General features: G+C 43.4%; 1 protein-coding gene and 1 long non-coding RNA gene across 6 annotated transcripts; one reads left to right on the forward strand and one right to left on the reverse strand.

The window, feature by feature from the left end:
• Nucleotides 1-335: 335 nt before the first annotated feature.
• kcnip3a (Kv channel interacting protein 3a, calsenilin) lies at nucleotides 336-19,919 on the reverse strand. 5 transcript variants are annotated; one of them, XM_061279480.1, is made up of 8 exons: nucleotides 18,042-19,919; nucleotides 12,772-12,946; nucleotides 2,078-2,202; nucleotides 1,875-1,944; nucleotides 1,628-1,806; nucleotides 1,439-1,556; nucleotides 1,295-1,357; nucleotides 336-1,196 (listed from the first exon to the last, which is right to left on the reverse strand). In XM_061279480.1, the coding sequence occupies exons 1-7, from the start codon at nucleotides 18,045-18,047 to the stop codon at nucleotides 1,320-1,322; spliced, it is 711 nt and encodes a 236-aa protein (XP_061135464.1). In that variant the 5' UTR covers nucleotides 18,048-19,919; the 3' UTR covers nucleotides 336-1,196; nucleotides 1,295-1,319. The 5 variants fall into 5 exon arrangements, with proteins under 5 accessions (XP_061135464.1, XP_061135463.1, XP_061135468.1 ...); XM_061279479.1 differs by having other exon boundaries at nucleotides 1,452-1,556; nucleotides 18,042-19,912; XM_061279484.1 differs by lacking the exons at nucleotides 12,772-12,946; nucleotides 18,042-19,919 and adding an exon at nucleotides 8,725-9,901 and having other exon boundaries at nucleotides 1,452-1,556; nucleotides 2,078-2,210.
• LOC133154630 (uncharacterized) lies at nucleotides 2,396-4,897 on the forward strand. Its single transcript, XR_009714501.1, has 2 exons — nucleotides 2,396-2,826; nucleotides 4,321-4,897. It is a non-coding gene; the product is annotated as an uncharacterized LOC133154630 (long non-coding RNA).
• Nucleotides 19,920-20,596: the final 677 nt, after the last annotated feature.

A 20,596-nucleotide genomic window follows, 5' to 3' on the forward strand; every position in this document is an offset into this window, starting at 1 on the left:
CGTAAGACGTACTTAAAAGACAATAGAACTGTGTAACACTTTGAATCTTCCTCATCTTCAAATTTCAATTGGCCCTCCATGAAATCAAACAAAAAGCTGACATTTCACTCACATTAAACTGGTTCATTTGCAGTTTTTCTAATAGGTGCAACATGGTGGGCTCCAAGAAATTCCAAAAGCTGTGAACAAAAGCTGTTAGATGTTGTGAAAGTTCTTCTCCTCTTCCTCCTGGTGAATGTCACACTTGTCCTGTGTTAAATAAGCTCATTACATGTAAATGATAGCCAAGAACTGGAGGGAAAATGTCCTGAACAATAAGACAATGACAGGCGAGGTCACAGCAGTCGACTGCATCTTTATTAACCCACGTCACAAAGGTCCGACTGTACTATTACACTGTGGCACTTAGTCAGCATGCGAGTAGATAGTGAAGAACCAACATAAAGCCTTCATTCAGCATATAAAAACCCACATTTACAGACCTCATTCTTCGCAGTACTGCACAGACTCGCCCCATCTTATAATTTGAAATGTAACCTTCATTCAATACAAAAGAACACAACGCAATCTGTGAGGTGCTTTTGCTAAACATCATCATCAAAGAGTAATATCACTTTATCCAGATTGATTTGGTTTCCAGCAGCCTTACATACACGATATATGTACAGAAATTTCCCCTCATATTGACACTTCTTCGTTTTCCAACCCACATAAACATGAAGTCATAGCGCGAGCTAATTCCACATTACAAACATGCTTTGTTTCCCCCTTTTTAGTTTCCATCCTTTAGCGGGTGAGGACGATGGCTAGTGAATTTGTCCAAATGAGAGGAAACTATGAAGCCTAAATCTTGTGTCTTTCATTTGGTGATGATCTCTTCTTTCACTTTGGTGACAAAAGTCTTTTTGGGGCTTTATTTGAGACACAAAACATAGAAAAAGGTTGTGCAGTCTCTACAGGAAGCTCATGTGGTGTCCATTGTGGTCCTTTTCGGTGGCTTAGTGAGCAGAACTAAAAGAAGAAAAATCCTCTGTGTCTGAACATGAAGTGCCAAAGGTGTCTTCTATTTGGTATTTCAGGAATGGGTGATGAATGTGCTGTGTTTGTGTTCTGAATGGAAAAATATGGTCTTTGAGTAACCTGATGCCTTAGATTACGTTCTCAAACAGCTGCATGGAGTTCATGATGTTCTCGTCCTGGATGTAGAAAAGACCAAAAAAAAAAAAAGAATAAGATGGATGAGATTCACCACAATATAATCAAATATTATTATACATCCAGCCATTTTTTCTACCTTCTGACAGGTCTCGATGAATTCTTCAATGGTCACAACACCATCTCTGTTTCTGTCCATTTTCTGGAACATGGAATTAATAAAGAAAGAGCACGGTGTCATAAAAGAAATATCTGGAGGATACGTGTGAATTTGCATATTTACGTCTGTTGACAACCTGGAAGAACTTGTCCACGTGCTCGGACGGAGCCTCATCTCGCACACATGGGTAAGTATACCTGCCCATCATGTCGTAGATGGACTTCATTATTGCCAGCATCTCCTGCGCAACACACAATTATTCCAATCCGGTCTTTCCGGATGATGTCATGTAATACTGAAGAATTGTGCTACCTCTTTTGTGATGTAGCCGTCTTTGTTGATGTCATATAGATTAAAAGCCCAGTTGAGCTTTTCTGTGACCGATCCTCGAAGCAGAACCGACAGGCCGATGACAAAGTCCTCAAAGCGGATCGAACCGTTCCGGTCGATATCAAAAGCGTTGAACAAGAAGTGAGCGTACGTGGTCGCGTCTGTAATGATAAAAAGGACGTTTCATTCTTTCATGTACGTTATCCAAAGTGAGGGAAGGAAAGCGCACCTCCTTGAGGAAAGAACTGAGAATAGATGGTCTTGAAGGTCTCCTCATCAACCAACCCACTGGGACACTCCTGCCCGAGGGAATATGGGAAGAAAAAAAAAATCGACTCAGTCAAAGCTAAACCATAATCCTCCTAAATCAACTCAATATTGAAAAATGATTGATGACCAGCAAGATAGCTTTGGAACTGTGATCATACATACATTCTTGAAGCCTCTGTAGAGCGACTGAAGCTCCTTCCGGGTAAACTTGGTCTGAGTCTCAAGCTGGTCCAGACCCTCCGGCTGGTGACGCACCGTGGATAGCTCCAGATCGCTGTCGCTGCTGTCTGTGGGACAGAGAGAGAAAGAGAATGGGAGATGGAGTGATGCATGGTGGTGGTGGTGGGGGGGGGGGGGGGTGAAGAGAAAAGCTGGGTGGTGGGGAGGAGGATTTAGGGGGGCAGACATTGAGTGCGTGGATACAGGGCAACATTCAGGGAGGGCCGGGGAGGGGGTCAAACATTTAGAAAGCAGCTCGAGTCTTCACAAGCAAAACGGCAAGAAAAATAAGGTTGTTGTACTTTCTTAATGGCGGTGGAAATGTCACCAGACATTTTCTGCTTGGTTTGTTTTCAAACACAATCAGTCGGTTGCCAGTTCACACACACTAAGAGAAAGCACCGCATGGTCAGGAGAAATCATGAGGAAATTATAGGAAAAGGGGCGGAGGCAAGGAATTTTCCCCACCATCGTTTCCATACTCACCATCTTTAGACAGAGAGAAGAGAGGAAGAAGTGCAGACACCAAAATGGAGGGCAAGAAAGCACATGGTGGACAGTGGGGGGAGTGAGGAAGGAACAACACAAAAGAAATCAGGTCAGATTGGACAGTCAAGATTTTTGTATGACGAAAGCAGAGCGGAACCACTTTCAACGTCTCATGACCAAACCCAGAAAACCGTACCGTGAGGGTAAGTCATCATCTTGTCAAACATCTAAGCGCTCAGAGTTTCTTCTTGGCTGACCTGCTTCCTTCTGGCGATCCATTTCTAACAAAACAACCTTCCTCAGTGATCTCATCTAATATTACTCATTATTGCCTAAGAAACATCCAGACTTTCAATCTTGAGGCTCACCTCATACCAAACGTTCGGAAGAGCTTTACAATACTTTACAGACACTTCAAGTGATTTCTTTTCTCAAGCTACTTTATATAATTAGTTGAAAATGAGAAAATCACACAACAATTCAAGCCGAGTTGTGCACAAGCGTTGAATTCCCTCACCGGTTTCGGTGATGTCGATGAGGCCCAGCAAGTGCATCAGTTTGAGGAACATGATGACCAGGCAGACGATGCCCACCGTCTGCAGGCCCTCCGTCTCCCACCGAACGCTCATCCTGCCCTCGTCTTGCAACTTTGCGTCCACGGTCGCGTGCGTCAGTTGCTATGCGATCAGGAACGTAGCGCTCGGATCCGTGTCCGCATCTTGTCACTGCGCTCGTCACTCTCTGCCTGTCACACTTCTTCCCAGCGGTGTCTCTTTTTAGCTCGCTGCCTCTGCCATGTTAATTGACTGGCCTTTTTTTTTTTTTTCTTGCCGCTCCCTCCTTTCTTTTCTTCTGCCTTCTCTTTTCCGTTCGAAGTAACAGAAAGTCGCGGTGGTCCGAATGCCCTTGTTCAAGGTCACATAAATGCCGCTTTTTAATTGCTTGTATACACATTTTCAGCTCTTTGGTGTCGTCGGCCCTCTTATTAAGTATGAAATTAAACAAGCAAGTAAATTTTTGTCATCGGAAAATGGGCTTCGGAGCTAGCCGTTCTGAATTTCTGTTCCACCGTCACACTGAGATTTTCTTACCATGACTCGGGAGTTAGACTGGGCAAAGGTCCAATGCCACTTTCAAGAGACTGCAGGACGGCACTGTCTGAAACACGGCTATGCAGAAGCACCTCGTACTTTTCCTCACTCTGAGCTCCGCTCAACAAGTGGAAGCTGCTCTCCTCTGATCGTCATGGCAACAAAAGCTACTGGCCCAGCAAATATGGAGCCATGTAAAATTGGGTTATTCCAGCAAAACAAGAAATAGGGGGCTTAAAACACACTACAGATCTGATATACTTTTACTTGTATAGCGCTCAATATATATACAGTTGAGATGAGTTATACTTGCGATATTTTAGCAACACATCAAATACATCTTATTGATGCAAAAAAATATCTCCTTTATTATTATTGGATCTAAATCATTTTATTACAATTACTGATAATAAGACGAAAAAGTTTAAAGCACTCACAAGGTGATGGAAAAAAAAAAAAAAGAGGCACTCTGGCATCCACTCATGACCGGCAATTGCTTATGTCACAGTGCTGCACAACATCTCACACTCTGCTATAAAAGTGTTCATTCCGCTCACACTTGAACTATTTTACAAGATCTCTTTGTTTTTCCAAAACCGTCTTAAGGATTTGAGACGATGCTACCAAGTGACAGCCAAGCAGCCTTTGAGTCAGATGTCAACAATGTGACCTCAATCAAGTTGTCCCACTTCTCCAATTGTTCCACTGTGTCCTTTGGGATGCTCACAAGGATTCGGCAGCACAAGTAGTCTACTCAGTGGAGTCCTGACACATTCACGAGGTAATGAAAAGGGAACAGAGAACGCCCTCGGGTTCTGTTACACTTGTTCAAAGCATTACAGGGGCCGAGAACATGGCTCTTTGACTCCCTCTAGCGGACAACACGCAGATAACAGCTACAAAAAGTTACATGAGTCCATTTCTTTTTTTAATGGAGCAGAAGAAATTTATTTTAGTTTCTTCGTGATTAGAACCAATTCACTACAAAAACTAAATACATCCAAAGGATAATTGTATTTTCTGCTTACATGTAATTTTGAGTTTACAATGCCAAAGTAGGAAAAGTTAATCTTGTTTGGAGATATTCTAATGTACCTAATAAAGTGGCCAATACAATATATTGACATTCCCCTTGTATACTGTCATGACATCCAATGTGTGTGATTAAACAACTTAATTATAAGTATGCCTGCCTGTTAATTCTGAGGTTTAGCATTTAACTCTCTCAGCTCTGGCCTTCCTGTGTGGAGTTAGCAAGTTCTCCATGCTTACGTGGGTTTCCTTCAAAACATATGTGCCCTGCAATTGACTGACGATCAGCCTAGGCTGTACCCCGTCAAAGTCAGCTGAGATAAGCACCCCGTGAAAAACGAGGCACGACAGAAAATCTCTATCCTCCAAGTAATCAGATCTGGCAACACCCAGACAAACATGGAAACAAGGAAATGAGTGGTCGGTAATGCGGTAAAAATATCAATTGCTGCTATCAGTACAGCTGGAAACATAAAGCTATATTGGCATCGATGTCGCCCAAAAATAGAGCAGAACTGGACCGAACCCAAACTTGACATTGGAGTTCAGAAGACCGGACTGAAACAGTAATAAAGCTTACATCTTTGCTCACTGGCCTGTCATAAATGCTCAGGAAGCTTCTATTGGCTTTATCATTTCATCATGGTGTCAAAATAAAAGTCATACAATTTGCTGATGTACTTTCAAAACAAACCAATGACGACAACCGAAGTCTCGGTTGGGATACGATGACGTCAACACGAACGGGGAGCACGGTGAGACACGTGATGTAACTTTCTTGGTGCGACTGATCAATGCCCTTCAGAGCCGGAGGAGTTCTACGGGTTCCATATTTAGGCGGCCTCAGAGAAAACCTGCTCAATAGCGCATGTATAATTGATGCGAGGTAATGCTAAACCGGGGTGTATCACTACAGGCTTTGGGGAAGCGGGGCTATCTGAGGGCTGATGCGATTGAAAGGAGTGATGAATAATAAAAGAAAAGAACATTGCTTGCGGAATTTATTACTTACTTATGCTGAGCAGTATTACAAACACTAATGCAGCCTTTCCGCTGTTATTGTCTTGGCATGTTGACTGTGAGCCACTCTGACCCAAAGACCACATCAAGAAGACTAACGTGCATAATATGAACCTAGAACTCAGCTCAGGGAGCAACTAGTTCTCATACAATCTAGTACCACCTGAAAAAATACTGGAGTCTGAATTTTAAAATACAGTTGCTTGCTTGGCCATGACGTTCATCAAAAAGTGGACGAGAGGAAGAGCTACTGATCGGTTCAGGGTGTCACGAGCCTACTACCTAAAATCCGTTGGGATAGGCTCCAACAACCCCGCAAGCCTCGAGATGATAAGTGGTTCAGAGGATGAATGGATGATTTAAAGGATTAACTCCACAAGTGTCATGTTTTTTTGGGGGGGGGGGGGGACCTTTTGTGACATCATCACAGACCAGAAAAGAGCAACAATGCCCTTAAACTCAAAAAACAATGTTTACAAATGGTCTGATTGGTTGGCACAAAACAAACAATCCGTCAATTTATTTATTTTTTCAAATGAAACAAACAATAAACAGCAAAAGCTTTGTAATAACAAAATGTCCCCTGACGTTCACAAGTCTATTCCAGGCTTTGTGCCAGTGTTCTCTTCTATTTCTTTTTACAGCACGTTGTAGGTCAAATATTGTTTTGGCAGTAGTTAATATCCCAGAGATTCTGATACTGGAAAGCCCCCCGCCCCCCAAATTGACCCTTACCTTCAAAAGAGGACATGGGTTCCAGTATGCCAAACTGCTTGAGAACTGTCATGAAGAGAATGATAACCACGCCGATGGCAAACAGCTCCATGCCTTGTATATCCATGATGGCGCGGGCCGGGCTTTGGAAAAGGAAGGCCGAGCCGACCCGGGTGGGCGCGGGCCGGGCCGCCTGGCAAACGAGCGTTCTCACCGGAGCTTAGCCAGGGAATCAGTCTGACAGGTGGGAGACTGCGTGGAATTGCGTCCGAGACGCGGCGAGAAGCGGGCCAACAAGCTGCTTGTAATGTCAACAGTGATGCTGGAGTGGAAACAACATATATGGAAAACCTCCCTCTGTGGATCCGGGAGGCGAGACGGGGCTCATTTATAACGCGCATTAAAGGAGATGTTTCAAATCACTTTCCTCCAGATTCCTGCTCACCCTCTTCAAGCAGTTATTATCAGTCCTCATGTTATGGCTTCACTAAATCACATGATGGTTTCGGCTCAGGATGTTTTAAGGGAAAAGTACAAACAATTTGCGGGGCGCCCACCCCTTCTCCACCCATGGTCCTCACAACTTGGGGATCCAGTTCTTTTCCATGAGGTGGGAGAAAGTCCAGCTCCGTACAACGACGGCGGCTTTGTCATCCATAAGACACAATTAAAAATAAATCACCAAATCATATGCGGCAGAGGCATGAAGCCAAAAGAGAATGGAACACAGCCTGCTTCAACAGCTGCTGCTCATTGCACTTCTATGGCAATCTCGGAAGGACATCAAAAGTTGGAAATGACTGAAAATGAGCCAAGAATCAAGTTCAGTGTCCTGCTCCTGCTTCGGATCTTGATTGATCCGATAATGGATCCGATAATTCAACTTCGATTTAAGGCTCGTCCACTTCTGGACACATCCGAATCAAAATCCAAACTCCGGATCTGGAAGCACTTGAAAGCGGGTAGAGTCCCTCAGAAGGATGTCCTGTGAATGTGCACCTCGAGCTATGAAAGCAAACTACCCCGTGCATTTTATACCTCCGGCTATCCCTATTCTATCCCCTGCGGTTTCACCCTCCTCCGCCTTCTCCTCCTCCTCTTCCTCCTTTCTCTCCATCTGATATGTGTTACACACCGCCCACTCCCTGCATCTCCACCGTCATTCCATAACTTTGGTCAACCGCACACTTTTAACCCCCCCCCCCCCCCCCCCCCCCCCTCACACACACCATCTTTACTCCCACCACTTACAATTTTGTGACCTGTAGCGACAAAACAATCTTTCTTGCAAAATAAATATTCAATAGCCAGCTACAAGGGATAAAATATTATAAGTGTGTTAAAAAAAAAAAAAAAAATATCTGATCACTCCGCAGTTGCTAATGCATCACTTGGATTGCTCGTGTGTGTGTGTGTGTTAATGCACTGATTTGGTTGAAGAAATGAGACCAAAATAAAATGGAGGCCAGAGTCAGCAAGATCAATATCCTTGTGGTCAGAAATTGGTGGGGAGCTCCCCGGCACGTTTACTCTTTTTTTAAATCTCTACTACTTACAGTAAAAATAGTACCAAACATGACCATCATGCATCGTTTCCAGCAATGGTTGTCAATAATTGTCAATCAGTGAACGAGTGTGTGCGCCATAAGGCTTTGTGCGTCATCCCCTTCCTCAAGGTCAAATTTAGATTCTTGATTCGCACTTGAGAGAAGCAAAGTGGATCAAGTGACGGGCGGGCACCTACACACACCCTGAAGCTTAATGTACGTACATACTGTTGCTTTACAAGTGACGTTCCATGTGTGTGTGTGTGTGTAGCCATTAGGACACTAACAGGTTTTTAAAAGGAAGGCTGTCCTCTGCCTGCTGACACAAGAGTCAGGAGCGGCTCATAGAAATTGCATCACGTCTCAGCGCAAAAGTAAAATCCAAAGCGTCTTGCTTGCATACTGAAAACATCGAACTTCTCACCTCCAACCGCCCTCGGTCTTTAAATCCACTACAAACATCTTGTCAAACGTTGTATGTAATTGCTACCAGTTGGGCTTCGATCCATGAGGATCAATGTTGCTGTCTCTAATACACGGTACAAGTAATACAAGGTCTTTTTTTTTTTTTTTTTTTTTTTTTAAACTCAAAAACGTGTATGCTTCACTGCTCCGTTTTGACAGAGCCAACGAGAGCCGATTCCTACCTGAGCGATGGTACCTGGCTGCACCGTGTCCACAGTGAGAAAGACAGCTGGGCCGCGAAAGACGCCTGCGGGCCTCCACGGAGAGAGCAGCCATCACAGCTCCCATAATGCCCAAAAACAGCACAACTTACTTTAAGTTGAGTTACTCGGAGACAAGATGGTAATCTTAACGCGACGGACGAGCGGCCAGGGAAGACGCAAAGCCCCAAAGTGAGAAAGTCACCCGGGACAAAACGCCAAATAGGCTGCACACACACTCTCGGTTGGTGGGACCACATTTGAAAATCCGTTTGAACGAGGGATGGGATGGCCATACGCAGCTTGCGACCTTTTACATCACAGGGCCGCCCGCGTGCCTCCACAATGCGTTTGAGGCCGTCTCTGGAACTTCCTCTCGTTTGAACCCCTGCACACTGCCTCCTCGTTACACTCTGATGAAATCCAGTAGAAGGAAATTCCAGAAATTTGCAGTTATTCGTCCCACCATGCCTTAATTATTCCCTGGGTGTGTCATAGATAAAAAACAACAACATTGCTAACCAATTAATTATCAATGCCACTAGCTCCACCAGTGACTACAACATGACAGTCTAGCCGACGTCGATTAACTTATGACGTCGTTGATCATTTTCAGCACACTGTAACAATCTTTTTTTGCGCCATGGATTGATCCCACGTAAATTACAGTGCACGTCACTTTGAATCAATGTTGTGCTTATATTTTATAAACCTGCCTCCAACTGTGTTGCTTACTTTCTAACATAACTCTTGCTTAATAAGCATCCAAGTATCTTTACACTTAGTGACAATGGGAGTAATGAGGCCAAAAAAAACTATTGGAAGCCGCTAATACAGTTCAACTGTTTAGTCCCATTCACAGAGGAGTAACAATTATTTGTTGACCAAACAGCAACATGTCTATTGTCTGGTAATCTCTGCAGTGACTAAGTATATTTGTCATCGCTTGTGCTTGCTTACCACTTAGATGTATTACTTTTCCAGTACAACATAATCAGTCACGATGCAGTGGATCGCAAGTATTTATAGTACAATCGTTGACACACAATATGGATGACTGGAAGGCGATCATTAGTTACCGGCGGTGAATCGATACGCCTGACCGCCCACTCCATTGCTTGTTGCTTATTAAAGTTGAACCAGTTGCCGACCGCGACCGAACAACAACAAAGCTGGGATTGCATCATCAACAACAGTTGATCTCTCTTTGCACCCAAATAAGGAAATGACTCCAGTGGACAGTGTCGTTACATGTTTGCGCAGCCTCAAGGTCATTTTTGGAGGCTTTGGGGTGTGAGCAATAATCCAGAAATAGTAGACAGTGACACACCTGACCCATAAATGTAACCATACGATATCCTGCAGTCTTCATGAACACAGTACAGTATTCATGTCTCGCTATGAGCAAAAATATAGTGTGTTGTGATGGCTCTGAACGCATGTAATACCTACTCTGAACACAAGGGGGAGGTAGAGGCCTAAAAACAGCAACATAAAAACAGATCAGGGTTCTTTTTTTTTTTTTTTTCAAAGAATCTGACCTGACCTGACATCCTACTTTAGAGTAACAAAATCACTCTCAAGACACCCCAGACCAAAAAAAAGATATTTTGATGGTCAGGTATAGAAAGCAGAGCGAGTTAACAGATTAGTGCAGATGTGGAGAGGCAGCATTAAGGTGCAGTTCTAATTCAAACGGAGGCGGAACCACCCGACAGTTGCATATAGGTTTAGCTTTTCAATCAATGATCATCGAAGGACAATGCAAGACAATCCGAAAAGGAAAGACTGGTACAAAATGGTAATAGAACCCATCGGGACCTAAGAGGTCATAGCATTCAAATAACATTTGAGGAGGGGGGGGGGCTGCCCCTACAATCCCCCGCCCCCTCTAGCTCTGCCAGTGCATTTCCAGACATGCCAACAGCGTTTCAGAACAGAAAATCATTTCATATGCATGACAATTTTTTAAATCATTCAAATTTGGCACTTTTCTCTGTGGTGTATCAGATTTAGAAGATATTTTCACTTTGCAGGGAGTTTTTCCTACGGAAAATAAATAGTTTTAAAAAGCTTGGTGGCCTCTACAAAAAAAAAAAAAAAATATCTTTTATAATTGAGACTACCTTGACCAGGCGTGCCAGCGATGAAGCCCAGAAAACAGCGCAGCATCTTGCCAATCGTCTCCTTGCAGGATGTCCTGCAGGAATTCATCCTTTTAAGCTTTGGGAGGGTTTTGGGATTTCCCAAGGACCCCGAATCGAATTTAGCAAGTCACCCTCAAGCCAGCAGGTAACATTTGGCTTCCCACCCTCAAACTGTTCACCCAGTTTTCCTGTAATGATGTACACTTTGTCCTCCTCCTGGACATCTTCCTCTCTCACTTGTCTCCTCCACTTGTGTCAAGTCACTCACGTGACATCGGGAGCGGGGCGGACATCCGTCTGCTGTCGCTTCAGCCTGAACTGGACTCAACCACATCCCCCGTCTGTTGTAAGAACGTGCCAGCATGTCTCAACAACACGAGCTGCAGAAGATGAGAAGTTGATTTCAGAGAAGCCTTGCGGTCTTCCCATCTCTCTTCTCCAACTCTAATTGGCTTCTCCATCAGGATATGGAGCTCATTTCCAAACCACAGTTTCAAATGGGACTTTTGCATGTGTGTGTGTGTGTGTTCCATTAATCCTGTCCCTAATGATTACAAGAGCCACCAAAAGACGCACATACTGAAACTGTTGATGTTATCGCTTCACTATCACCGAACCACGTAACAGGTTACGTTCGGCACACCTGCACAATATGATGATGATTAATATACCGTACAACTGCAACCCGACAAACCGCACCGATATTGAGTGCAAACAACTACTTCTGCCCCCCCTTCAATACACATCTCCATCTCAATGCTGCTATATTTAGCCGCAAGCCATTACGATGGTGAGGACTCGCCTGAAAAACAATGCTGAATTCCCTCGGCACCCCTGGGAAGGAATCGCAGCCCGGCCGGCTGCACTTTCTCTCGCTGGGTGACTTGTGTGAGCGGCACTTGCAATCACAGTGGGGCTCTGTGTCGCTTTTCTCCTCAACGATTTGCTCACAGGAGGAACAAAAAGACCCAAAGGAGCCTTTAGTTAGAGGAAATGTTCACACTATGATTATAGATCCCGAGGTCTTGGCTTTTCACTGAGGTTCTGACTGGTGGTGGGGTACTTCAGGCAATTTTTGGGATTTTTGTAACGAGTCAACTTTCCCTTCATGTTGTTCTGCTTTAGACAGCAAAAAGGTTGAGTGAATCAATAGCACCTCTGCCAAGTTGTGCACTCCATTTTGTCTTAATTACGCCACAATGGGATCATTACTCAACACCACATTTGATTCAAAAATTAATTGTTAACTGCCTACTGCTCAAGTACTGCGACTCGAGTGAGGATAAGAAGATGGATGGACGGCACGTTTTGCTAGGCTGGCTGAATATCCAGAGCCATTTTCATGCAATGGCCAAACAACACAATAGGAAACACTAATCATGCAGACATGCAGATTTTCTGGTTGAGTAGATTAGCTAGTAAGGTTGTTTTCAGCTAAGCAGATGGTTAGTAATGAAGACACCAGGGAACTGTTGAAGAAAAACAATCATAACATATCTCCTTTAAAATGGAGAAATGGGAATAGGAAGCATGAGAAAGTGCGTTCTTGGCACCACCAGGGGGACGCAGTGAGATAACGGAGCACTGGAGAGCAATTTAAGCAGCCTGCAAAGGCGGATGAAATCAACTGAGAGCCCTGACACTAAATTCCACCTTGTGAGTTTATGAGCAAATAAATGATGGAACAGGAAGTAGCAAGGGAGTGACTTTGATAAATGGGCATAGCAACTGAGTGATCCCGAGGTACTTGACTCTGAGGTGAGCTGAGCAACGTAATGAGTCGCTGCCCTCCCGGGAGAAGGCGGGAGGTCGGGAGAGGTTCAGCAAATCAAATATCGAATCCCTTGGAATACTTTTGCTCACAGTTGCGCAATCGGCTCTACCGAAAACAGCTCATCCACACGCGCAAATTCAACCTGGCCTCTGGCTTACCTTTGTCCTGAGGCTGTGTGCTGGCGATGATCCATTTGACCAGGCAGCACTTCATCAGAGTTTTGCGAGAGAATCGCGGCTTCTGCCATTTTCCGGAATCTTTCCCTCGGCCCGGGGCGGGCTCCACGCCGTTGGCATCTCCCAGTAAGCTGCCGTCAACTGCTTTACCATCAGCCTGTGGAGAATGTGGGGGAGGGATGAAGGAGAAATTTTCATTGATAAAAAAGTTCAACAATGTTTGGATCTTACTTGGCTATGTAAAATAATATTTCAATACCAGTATGATCCGATACAGCTCGACATGACTAACGTACAACCACAATCATGGTCTCTTCATGTTTCTGGAGGCGAGCCTTACAAAGTGTAATCAAAGCCACTGCTCAGCAGCATTATCACATGTCCTGAGCCGTTCAGTCATACATGTGTTGACACCTGACAGTAACATGCGTGTCCAGTGACCAAGCATGGGTCAAATATCACCTCCCATCTTTAATTGTAAACAAACCCGCATGGGGGCACATAAATTTTTTTTTAAAAAAGCCAAGAAGCTTCATTGCTCTGACTTCAGCAGACATCAAATGCATGTGCGAGTTTTTACCGAAGCATCTGCGCGGGTGAATGTGGTGAGCCCAGAACAAACAGCAGAGAAGAAAGCAAAACGGAACAGAAGGAGCTTAGAGCGAGGAGAACATGGGGGATTCCAACAGCCAATTGATCCCACGGGTGTACGGCCATGTCTTTGTGAGGAAGAGTGAGGGAGTGGAAGACAGAAAGGGAGAGAAAATGAAAGAGAGAAAAAGCGAGGAGAGGGAGAGAAGGTCTGCCGGCAAGAACCCGAGTCAATTAGCATAATGAATCCCGGCCTTATCTGAGGATGCGAGCAAAGGACAAGCAGAGGACGATGGAGATATGGAAACGCTTGTTTCACATTCTCAAGCAAACAAAGGGATCAAGGAGCAGTGTTACTGTTTTGCTTGCTTGGACAAGTTGACATTTTAATTAGTTAACCGCAAAGAGTGCAACCTCGACAGTACTGCAATGCTGAGACAGTTTTTAAACACCTTTTGCTTCATTACTGAAGATTGATTAGTTAATCATTACTGAAGATTGATTAGTTAAAGATTTTGTTGACATTTTGGTGAAACTTCGGCCGAAGTTATCACTGACTTGACTGATATTTTTACAGCGGGTGTCCCTTTTATTTTTGTGCCACGGAGCAGTTTCGCAGAAAAAACATTATGACTGACAGGCATAGAAACTAATTAAAATACAACTCATTATTATGCTAATTATAATTAGTCAAATTAGCAGGAATGGAATCCTGCGCATATTTCTCTTCAACAATCACCTGTTCTCATCCAGTTCTAAAGAAAAGCTTGTAAAAGATAAATAAAAATAAATAAAATTAAATAAATAATAAATAAAATAGAATAAAATTAAAAAAATAAATAAAGTACTATTTATACTATGCGATTCGAACAATCTATAAAGTCAAGCTAAGTAAAGCCTTGTCAAAACACTTAAGTACACAAAGCACACATTAGTCCAACATTCATCCATTTATTCCCTCATCAGGAGAGTTCCAGCCCAGAGGAGCAAAAAAGCCGAGAATGAATCCGGCTGTGACGCGTCTTTAGTGAGGAATATTCCCCACACTAACAGCTGCAAGCAGACATTGTTTTGAACGGAGGGAAATTCTTTGCCACATTAGCGGCATATTCACGCGCCGCTGAGCACGATTGTTAACACACTGCTCAGCGAGGACCTTCACTCACTTAATGTGTTCTCGCATGGCCTTGGTCACATGCATTACCGTACCGACCAGTGAATCCAAAAATCCTTTGAGCAGTCAACATTACATTGATGCATAAAATAAATTTACATATAGAAAGACTCTGGACAAATGTATTTTGTCTTTACATCATGGCATGACGTCAGAGCCTCTTTTTTTTAAATCTTACGTAAGGCACATATGGAAATCTTATTCAGATTTATTAGTATTCATGCTAATTTGCACATCACATGAGAAAAAAAAATCTTTTAATGTCCCTCAAGGGGAAATTCCATTTTACGCCCAGCCCACCACACACACACACACACACACACACACACACACACACACACACACACACACACACACACACACACACACACACACACACACACACACGATAGTAAGCAATTTCCATATTCCTCAAAGTCTTGAGCATTTAATCCCAAGCAGAAGGCCTTAGACGCATTGACGAGTGCAAGATTTGTAAGATAAAATGCAAATTTGAATTGACGGATAGCGGAAAGGGAGGCAGATAAGAAGAGTCTTGTTGAAGCTGAACTGAACTTGAATGTGGCGGCGGTGACAGAGGAGGTTGGGAAAGAGCATTAATGAAGAGGGAAGTGATGTAAAGAGTGAGGGACATTCGTGCACCAGCGCTTCCATTAATAAAAGATGCCTTATTAACATCCAGCGGGTCCGAGGCGGATTCCACATCATTCATGCTCCACTTGTATCTTTTTGATCACGTTATCAACTTCAAAATATAGATAGAATCATGTACAGTTGCGCAAGACTCAAACCGATCCCCTCTCATCGGTTTACTGAGATTGCCGAGATTGGTCATGTGATACTTGTAAACTGAGCCGTGATTGTTGTTAATTGAGCCCCCGAGCAACTGTGAAGTCATTTTCTAATGGGGAAAACTTCTGATTGTATTGCTCAATCTTCTGAGAATAAACTCCAATGTTAATTGTCTGAATTTAAACAGCACCATTGTTGTTGGTATACTTTTTTGTGCGGTCTAGCAGTGCAGCTATAGCAGCCCCTTTAATAAATAATAGTTTAACAGATGCTTGATGCTCATTAAAGGCAAACTGGACACTGAAATGATGCTGCATAAATTAGTGAGCAGCACAACAACCTGACGAAACCTCACTAGCTGGTACAACAAATATAATATTATACAAGAACTTAAATTTTGCAGCCTTGTATTGCCTTTAATTGTCTCGTTCAAGTGCAACCCAACGTAATGGTCATATAATAATTGACAATGCAAACAAAAAAAAAAAGAGCAAATTGAAAGCTCATGTTGATATTGGAGAGCCGATACTATTTGTGTGCGGACAGCTTGCGCTCTCTGTCACTGTGGCTGTCAGTGCGGATCAGAAAGGGCGGAGAAAGACTTTTTCCATATGGAAGCCAAGCTGTGCGTGTGTGTGTGTGTGTGTGTGTGTGTGTGTGTGTGTGTGAGAGAGAGAGAGAAAGGATACTACAGTATATTGACAAGTGAGGAGGAAGAATTAATCCTCTCGGGGAGCCCTCAGGGCAATAGAGGAGCCATGTTTCAATTATCCGCTCCCCCTCACTGCAGAAAGTGTGTGCACATCGCATCGTGTCATCGAGGGATGTCACTTGTCTTGTCTGAACCGCATCGACCGCTCACAACTGTGACGTGTAAGACCGTCAGCGCGTGAATTGATTCGAAATTGTTATTTTTAAAGCTGCTGTCGTTTCATCTCGTTGTTTTTTTTGTTGTTGTTTTTTTGGACTCGAGGGATGATAACACCTCTCAATGCTATGGGAGATTCATTTGTTTCCGTATGTGCGTGCCAAAGCACTAAAGACTCACAATACAGACAACTGAACTTTCTTTTAAAAAATAAAAAATAAAAAGCTGCTCAGTGTCCGGTCAAATGGCGTTGAACTTGTGACAGAGGCGTTTGATGGCCGAGCTTGGGTACGGTTACGGCCTGTTAAAAAATTCAACGAGTCTAAGCTTACGAATCACACCACCTTTTGAACAGGTAGCTCCGCCAGACAATATAGGAGGTGCGCTTGTGTCGTGAGGACACAATTTACGGTGGAGTCTTTCAAATTAGCTGTTAAAAGTTTCAACGAGGTTAGGGTGTGTGTGCTCATATGTGTGTTTGGCATCAATACTGGTCGGCAGAATTGTGCGCGACTGCTCCAAATTGGTGTAGTGCTCTGCTGTACACTTAACTCCCTTCAAGACAAAGTCCAGCATACAAACAAGTCTGAAAGCACTTAACAGAATGCATAAAGAGGGCTACAAAAAAAAAAAAACTGACAATGGGGCAGCATTTGAAGACTCCAATTATTTTCTTAATTTTATGTTCTATGTGCTCATCTAAAGATGCTATTCTGACCCTTTGGGCTTTGCATGCTACCTGAATGGCTAATATTCCATCATGGTAAAATTCCAAATTTCTTTATGCTTGGATCTTAAAAATAACACATAAAATAGAAATGATTAAAACGATTGCAGCTATTGTTTGTGCTCTTTGTGGGCGCTGTCACAAAATGTGACATGTCGTTGTCAGCAAATTGTGCCCTAGCTTTCATTGTAAACATTTGGCAACGGGGCACATGGCTGACTTATTTGAATAATTTCGGGACCACGATCTGCCTGTTTGGCTCGGCAAATTGGACTTTTATCAGGCTAACACACGCGCGGGCACACAGCAGATGTAAGAGGATGAACTCGAGGTCGGCTCTTTGAGGGCTTATAAAATAGAAGCACATTTGATGACAATGGGCTCGCAGCGGGTCTACGTTCAGTTTAATTTACACAGAAGCATTAACTGAGAACAAAAACAGTCTGCAGTCTGCTAAGCGGGCCGAAGAAGAAAGTGCATCCATCCCTCCACTTGATGGTCATCAATTACTGGAAAAGCTCCTCCTCATCACGCCGCTCTTATTCCCACAAGTGAGCAATGCCGAGATGAGGCGTGCATTCAATATTTGACCTCAGACACGACTGTAAATGTCATTTGCATGTCTTATCAGTGGCTCGTCTCCAACGTTGGCTACCGGGTCACTTTTTGATGGCCCGGAGCGCGGACACTTTAACGAGCAATTCCCCTTACAAAGGTGTTGAAAGTCACTTTCACTTCACTGATTTATGGACAATCTGCCGTTTATGGATTTTTGAGTCAAACCAGGAGAGAGGAAAGTGAAGAAGAGGACGAGGAGGAGTGTGAAGTGGGAGAGGAAGATGCCAAGTGACACTTGCTGGAGAAGCGTCTGCGGGGTTTGAGTGCAGCGGCGGCAACGGCGCTGCGAAGCGAACCGTCATCGGCCGAGCTATTACATAACTTCAGCTCGCAAGTCATCATAAGGCTCACTTTAAAAATAACAACAAGTGCTGAAGAACCGTGCAACAAGCACCTTGACTATGTTTTATTTTACTTGTATCCTGAACAAAGCTGTACTTCCATTTTTTTTTCTGGATTAAATCTATTGAAAGTCAACTTACTTGCATGATGCTTGTTCGCGGCGTTCCTTCTCGGGTGTCCTCTCGGCGCGCACCTCAACCTCCGAATGACGTGCCAGCGGAGTGGATGCGAAGGAATGCCACCCAGTACACCACAGAGAGAGAGAGAGAGAGAGAGAGCGAGAGAGCGAGAGAGAGAGAGGGTGCATGTGTGGATTTTCATCAGCGGGAGCCTAATGACGCAGAAATGTGGAGTCAACAGGCAAGCTGGGATTACAACGTGCAAAGCTCTATAGCATCACTTGGAGAGGTTTCGCACCACTACACATGATCAGATTGGAAAAGAAGCAGACTGTGGAAAATGTGTGTGTGTGTTGGACACACAATACAACTAGCAGAACTATAAATATATCTGAGTGAATTCATTGGCTAAAACGGTGCAGCAATTACGGCTTTGAGAAACAGAAACGCTGATGCTACTGTATGTTGCAACAATGTGCAACTGACGGGAACAATAAATTTGATAAAACAAAACAAAAAAAAATGCACTTCATTTCCATCTTTGGCACACTTGAAAGACGGTGATGAATATAATGATGCGTTCAACGTCCCGATTTGTGTTCCAATAGATGAAAGCGGGTGTTGGGTTGTGCTTAAAAAGCAGACATCGCTTGAAGGCAACAACGTACGCTCATATGCTCTTCTCTCCTCTGTGATCAATGCAGACAATTTCAGCATGTCAGCAAGACGGTGACTTTACATGCGCGTGTGTGTGTTTTGTATTAAATTACAGTATGCAAGTGGATGAGAGCGAGGGGTACAGAAATGCAATTAATGCTCCCCTGAAGGTTTTTTTTGGGACTCAATGAAGAACTTGATCCATTTAGATGACCTTGGCTGAGATGTAAAGTAGTAATCAAGCCAGGTCAAGCCCGCTCACACGTTCCATTGATTGAATAATGAACAGGCGAGATGTGTAAATAGCCGCCATGATCAATGAGGAAATACCGGCTGTCAAACTAAAACAGCTTCCTGTTAGGTGCGAAAAGCTCCCGATGTATTTCCCGAAGGAGCGCTTGCGCGCGCCCAGAGTTTGTCTCATGTTATTTTTGTTGAAAAAGTGAGGATGCAGAAATTAATGAGATTTTCCCGAATATAAAATTATTCACCCTTCCTAATCGTTAATGCAAAACGGGATAGCTCAGAAAGTGCTGATAAATACTGAAATAGAGTAAATACAGATCATTTGTATAATATTGTCATCAATATCAAACGATTAAATTGTCCTGAGTTTGCAAGTAGGAAGCCGACGCACATTTGTAGTTGCAAATAAGGATATAAGACCGTGATGTGTTCAGGAAAAAGCTTCAAGAAGTTTCCTCTCAAGTATTATCCTTTAATCATCTTTTGCAAAATTTCTAGTTTGCTGTCTTTTTTGCCTCTGTGACCTCTTGCTTTATCTTTGCCTCGGTGGCTTTTCCTCTTCCCAAAAGGGAACGCACAAATACAAATACTGACTGAAGCACACTATTTTCTGTTTTACTAAAATAAAAAATAAAAAAATGCAAATACGTTTAAGCAAGGAAGGAGATGAAGACATACACTCACTAGGCAATTAATCCTATGAAGCTGTATATTTTGCCTTAGCATTATAACACTCAGGTATAATTATTAATCACGATAATATGATAATATATCATATGATTATAGATAAGTAGAGCACAACTCTTTTTTTCCAAAGTATGTATCAAACTGGTAGTCCTTCGCATTAGCCAGTAGCCAACAAGTAGCTCACATTAGTTAGTCAAACAATCTTCCCTTTTGCTACTGTAAACAAACAAGCAGACTCTGCTTAAAGCACGTTACATCGAAGTGTGTGTGTGTGTGTGTGTGTTGATGATGAAAGGACGGTCAAAGCTTGCCTGCTTCCTGCTGGGCGTCAGGGTGGAGTTCCCCCAATGAAGCTGGAATGATGCTCATCTGCTCCCACTTCTGGAAGAATAAGCAGAACACACACATAATGAGGTGCACGTCAAATAACACACGCATGTAAAACTGCAGCAAGCATCTTGAGGATAATTTGCCCCTGAGATGGATTTCATGTTTCTATGGAGAAGATTGTCTATTTTTAGGAGAGATATAAATAGATCTTTGTGAGGCTTGCATCGCATGTCTCGATGTACCCGAGCGTGCTTTACGGGTTCTCTTCCCTCTTTGTGGCTGATGATTCATTGGATGATAAATCAATGCTAGATGAAAGTACAAGGAGTGACTGATTAGCACGCAGAGTGATGTCATCATCATCAGAATTACCACCCTGTGAAAAATGGACGACGTTACATGTGATCAGCGGGGTTTTGGAGAATGGACGCAAATGAAGCAAAGGGGGCAACGGTGGCTTATTATGGAGGCAGGGACCAACTTTGTAGCCGTGGAAACTGTTGCTAAGGAGCCAACTGTGGCATTCCCAGACACAAAGGGTACACGGTGGTCACAATATTAGGCACACCTGTGCAGATTGGATGACAAGAGTGTTGTCAAAAAAAATGTCTGCCTTTATAACTTTTTGGAACACTTTAAATAATGGAATGGTCGCA

Source organism: Syngnathus typhle, linkage group LG5, assembly GCF_033458585.1.
Source record: "Syngnathus typhle isolate RoL2023-S1 ecotype Sweden linkage group LG5, RoL_Styp_1.0, whole genome shotgun sequence".
Classification (NCBI taxonomy): Eukaryota; Metazoa; Chordata; class Actinopteri; order Syngnathiformes; family Syngnathidae; genus Syngnathus; species Syngnathus typhle.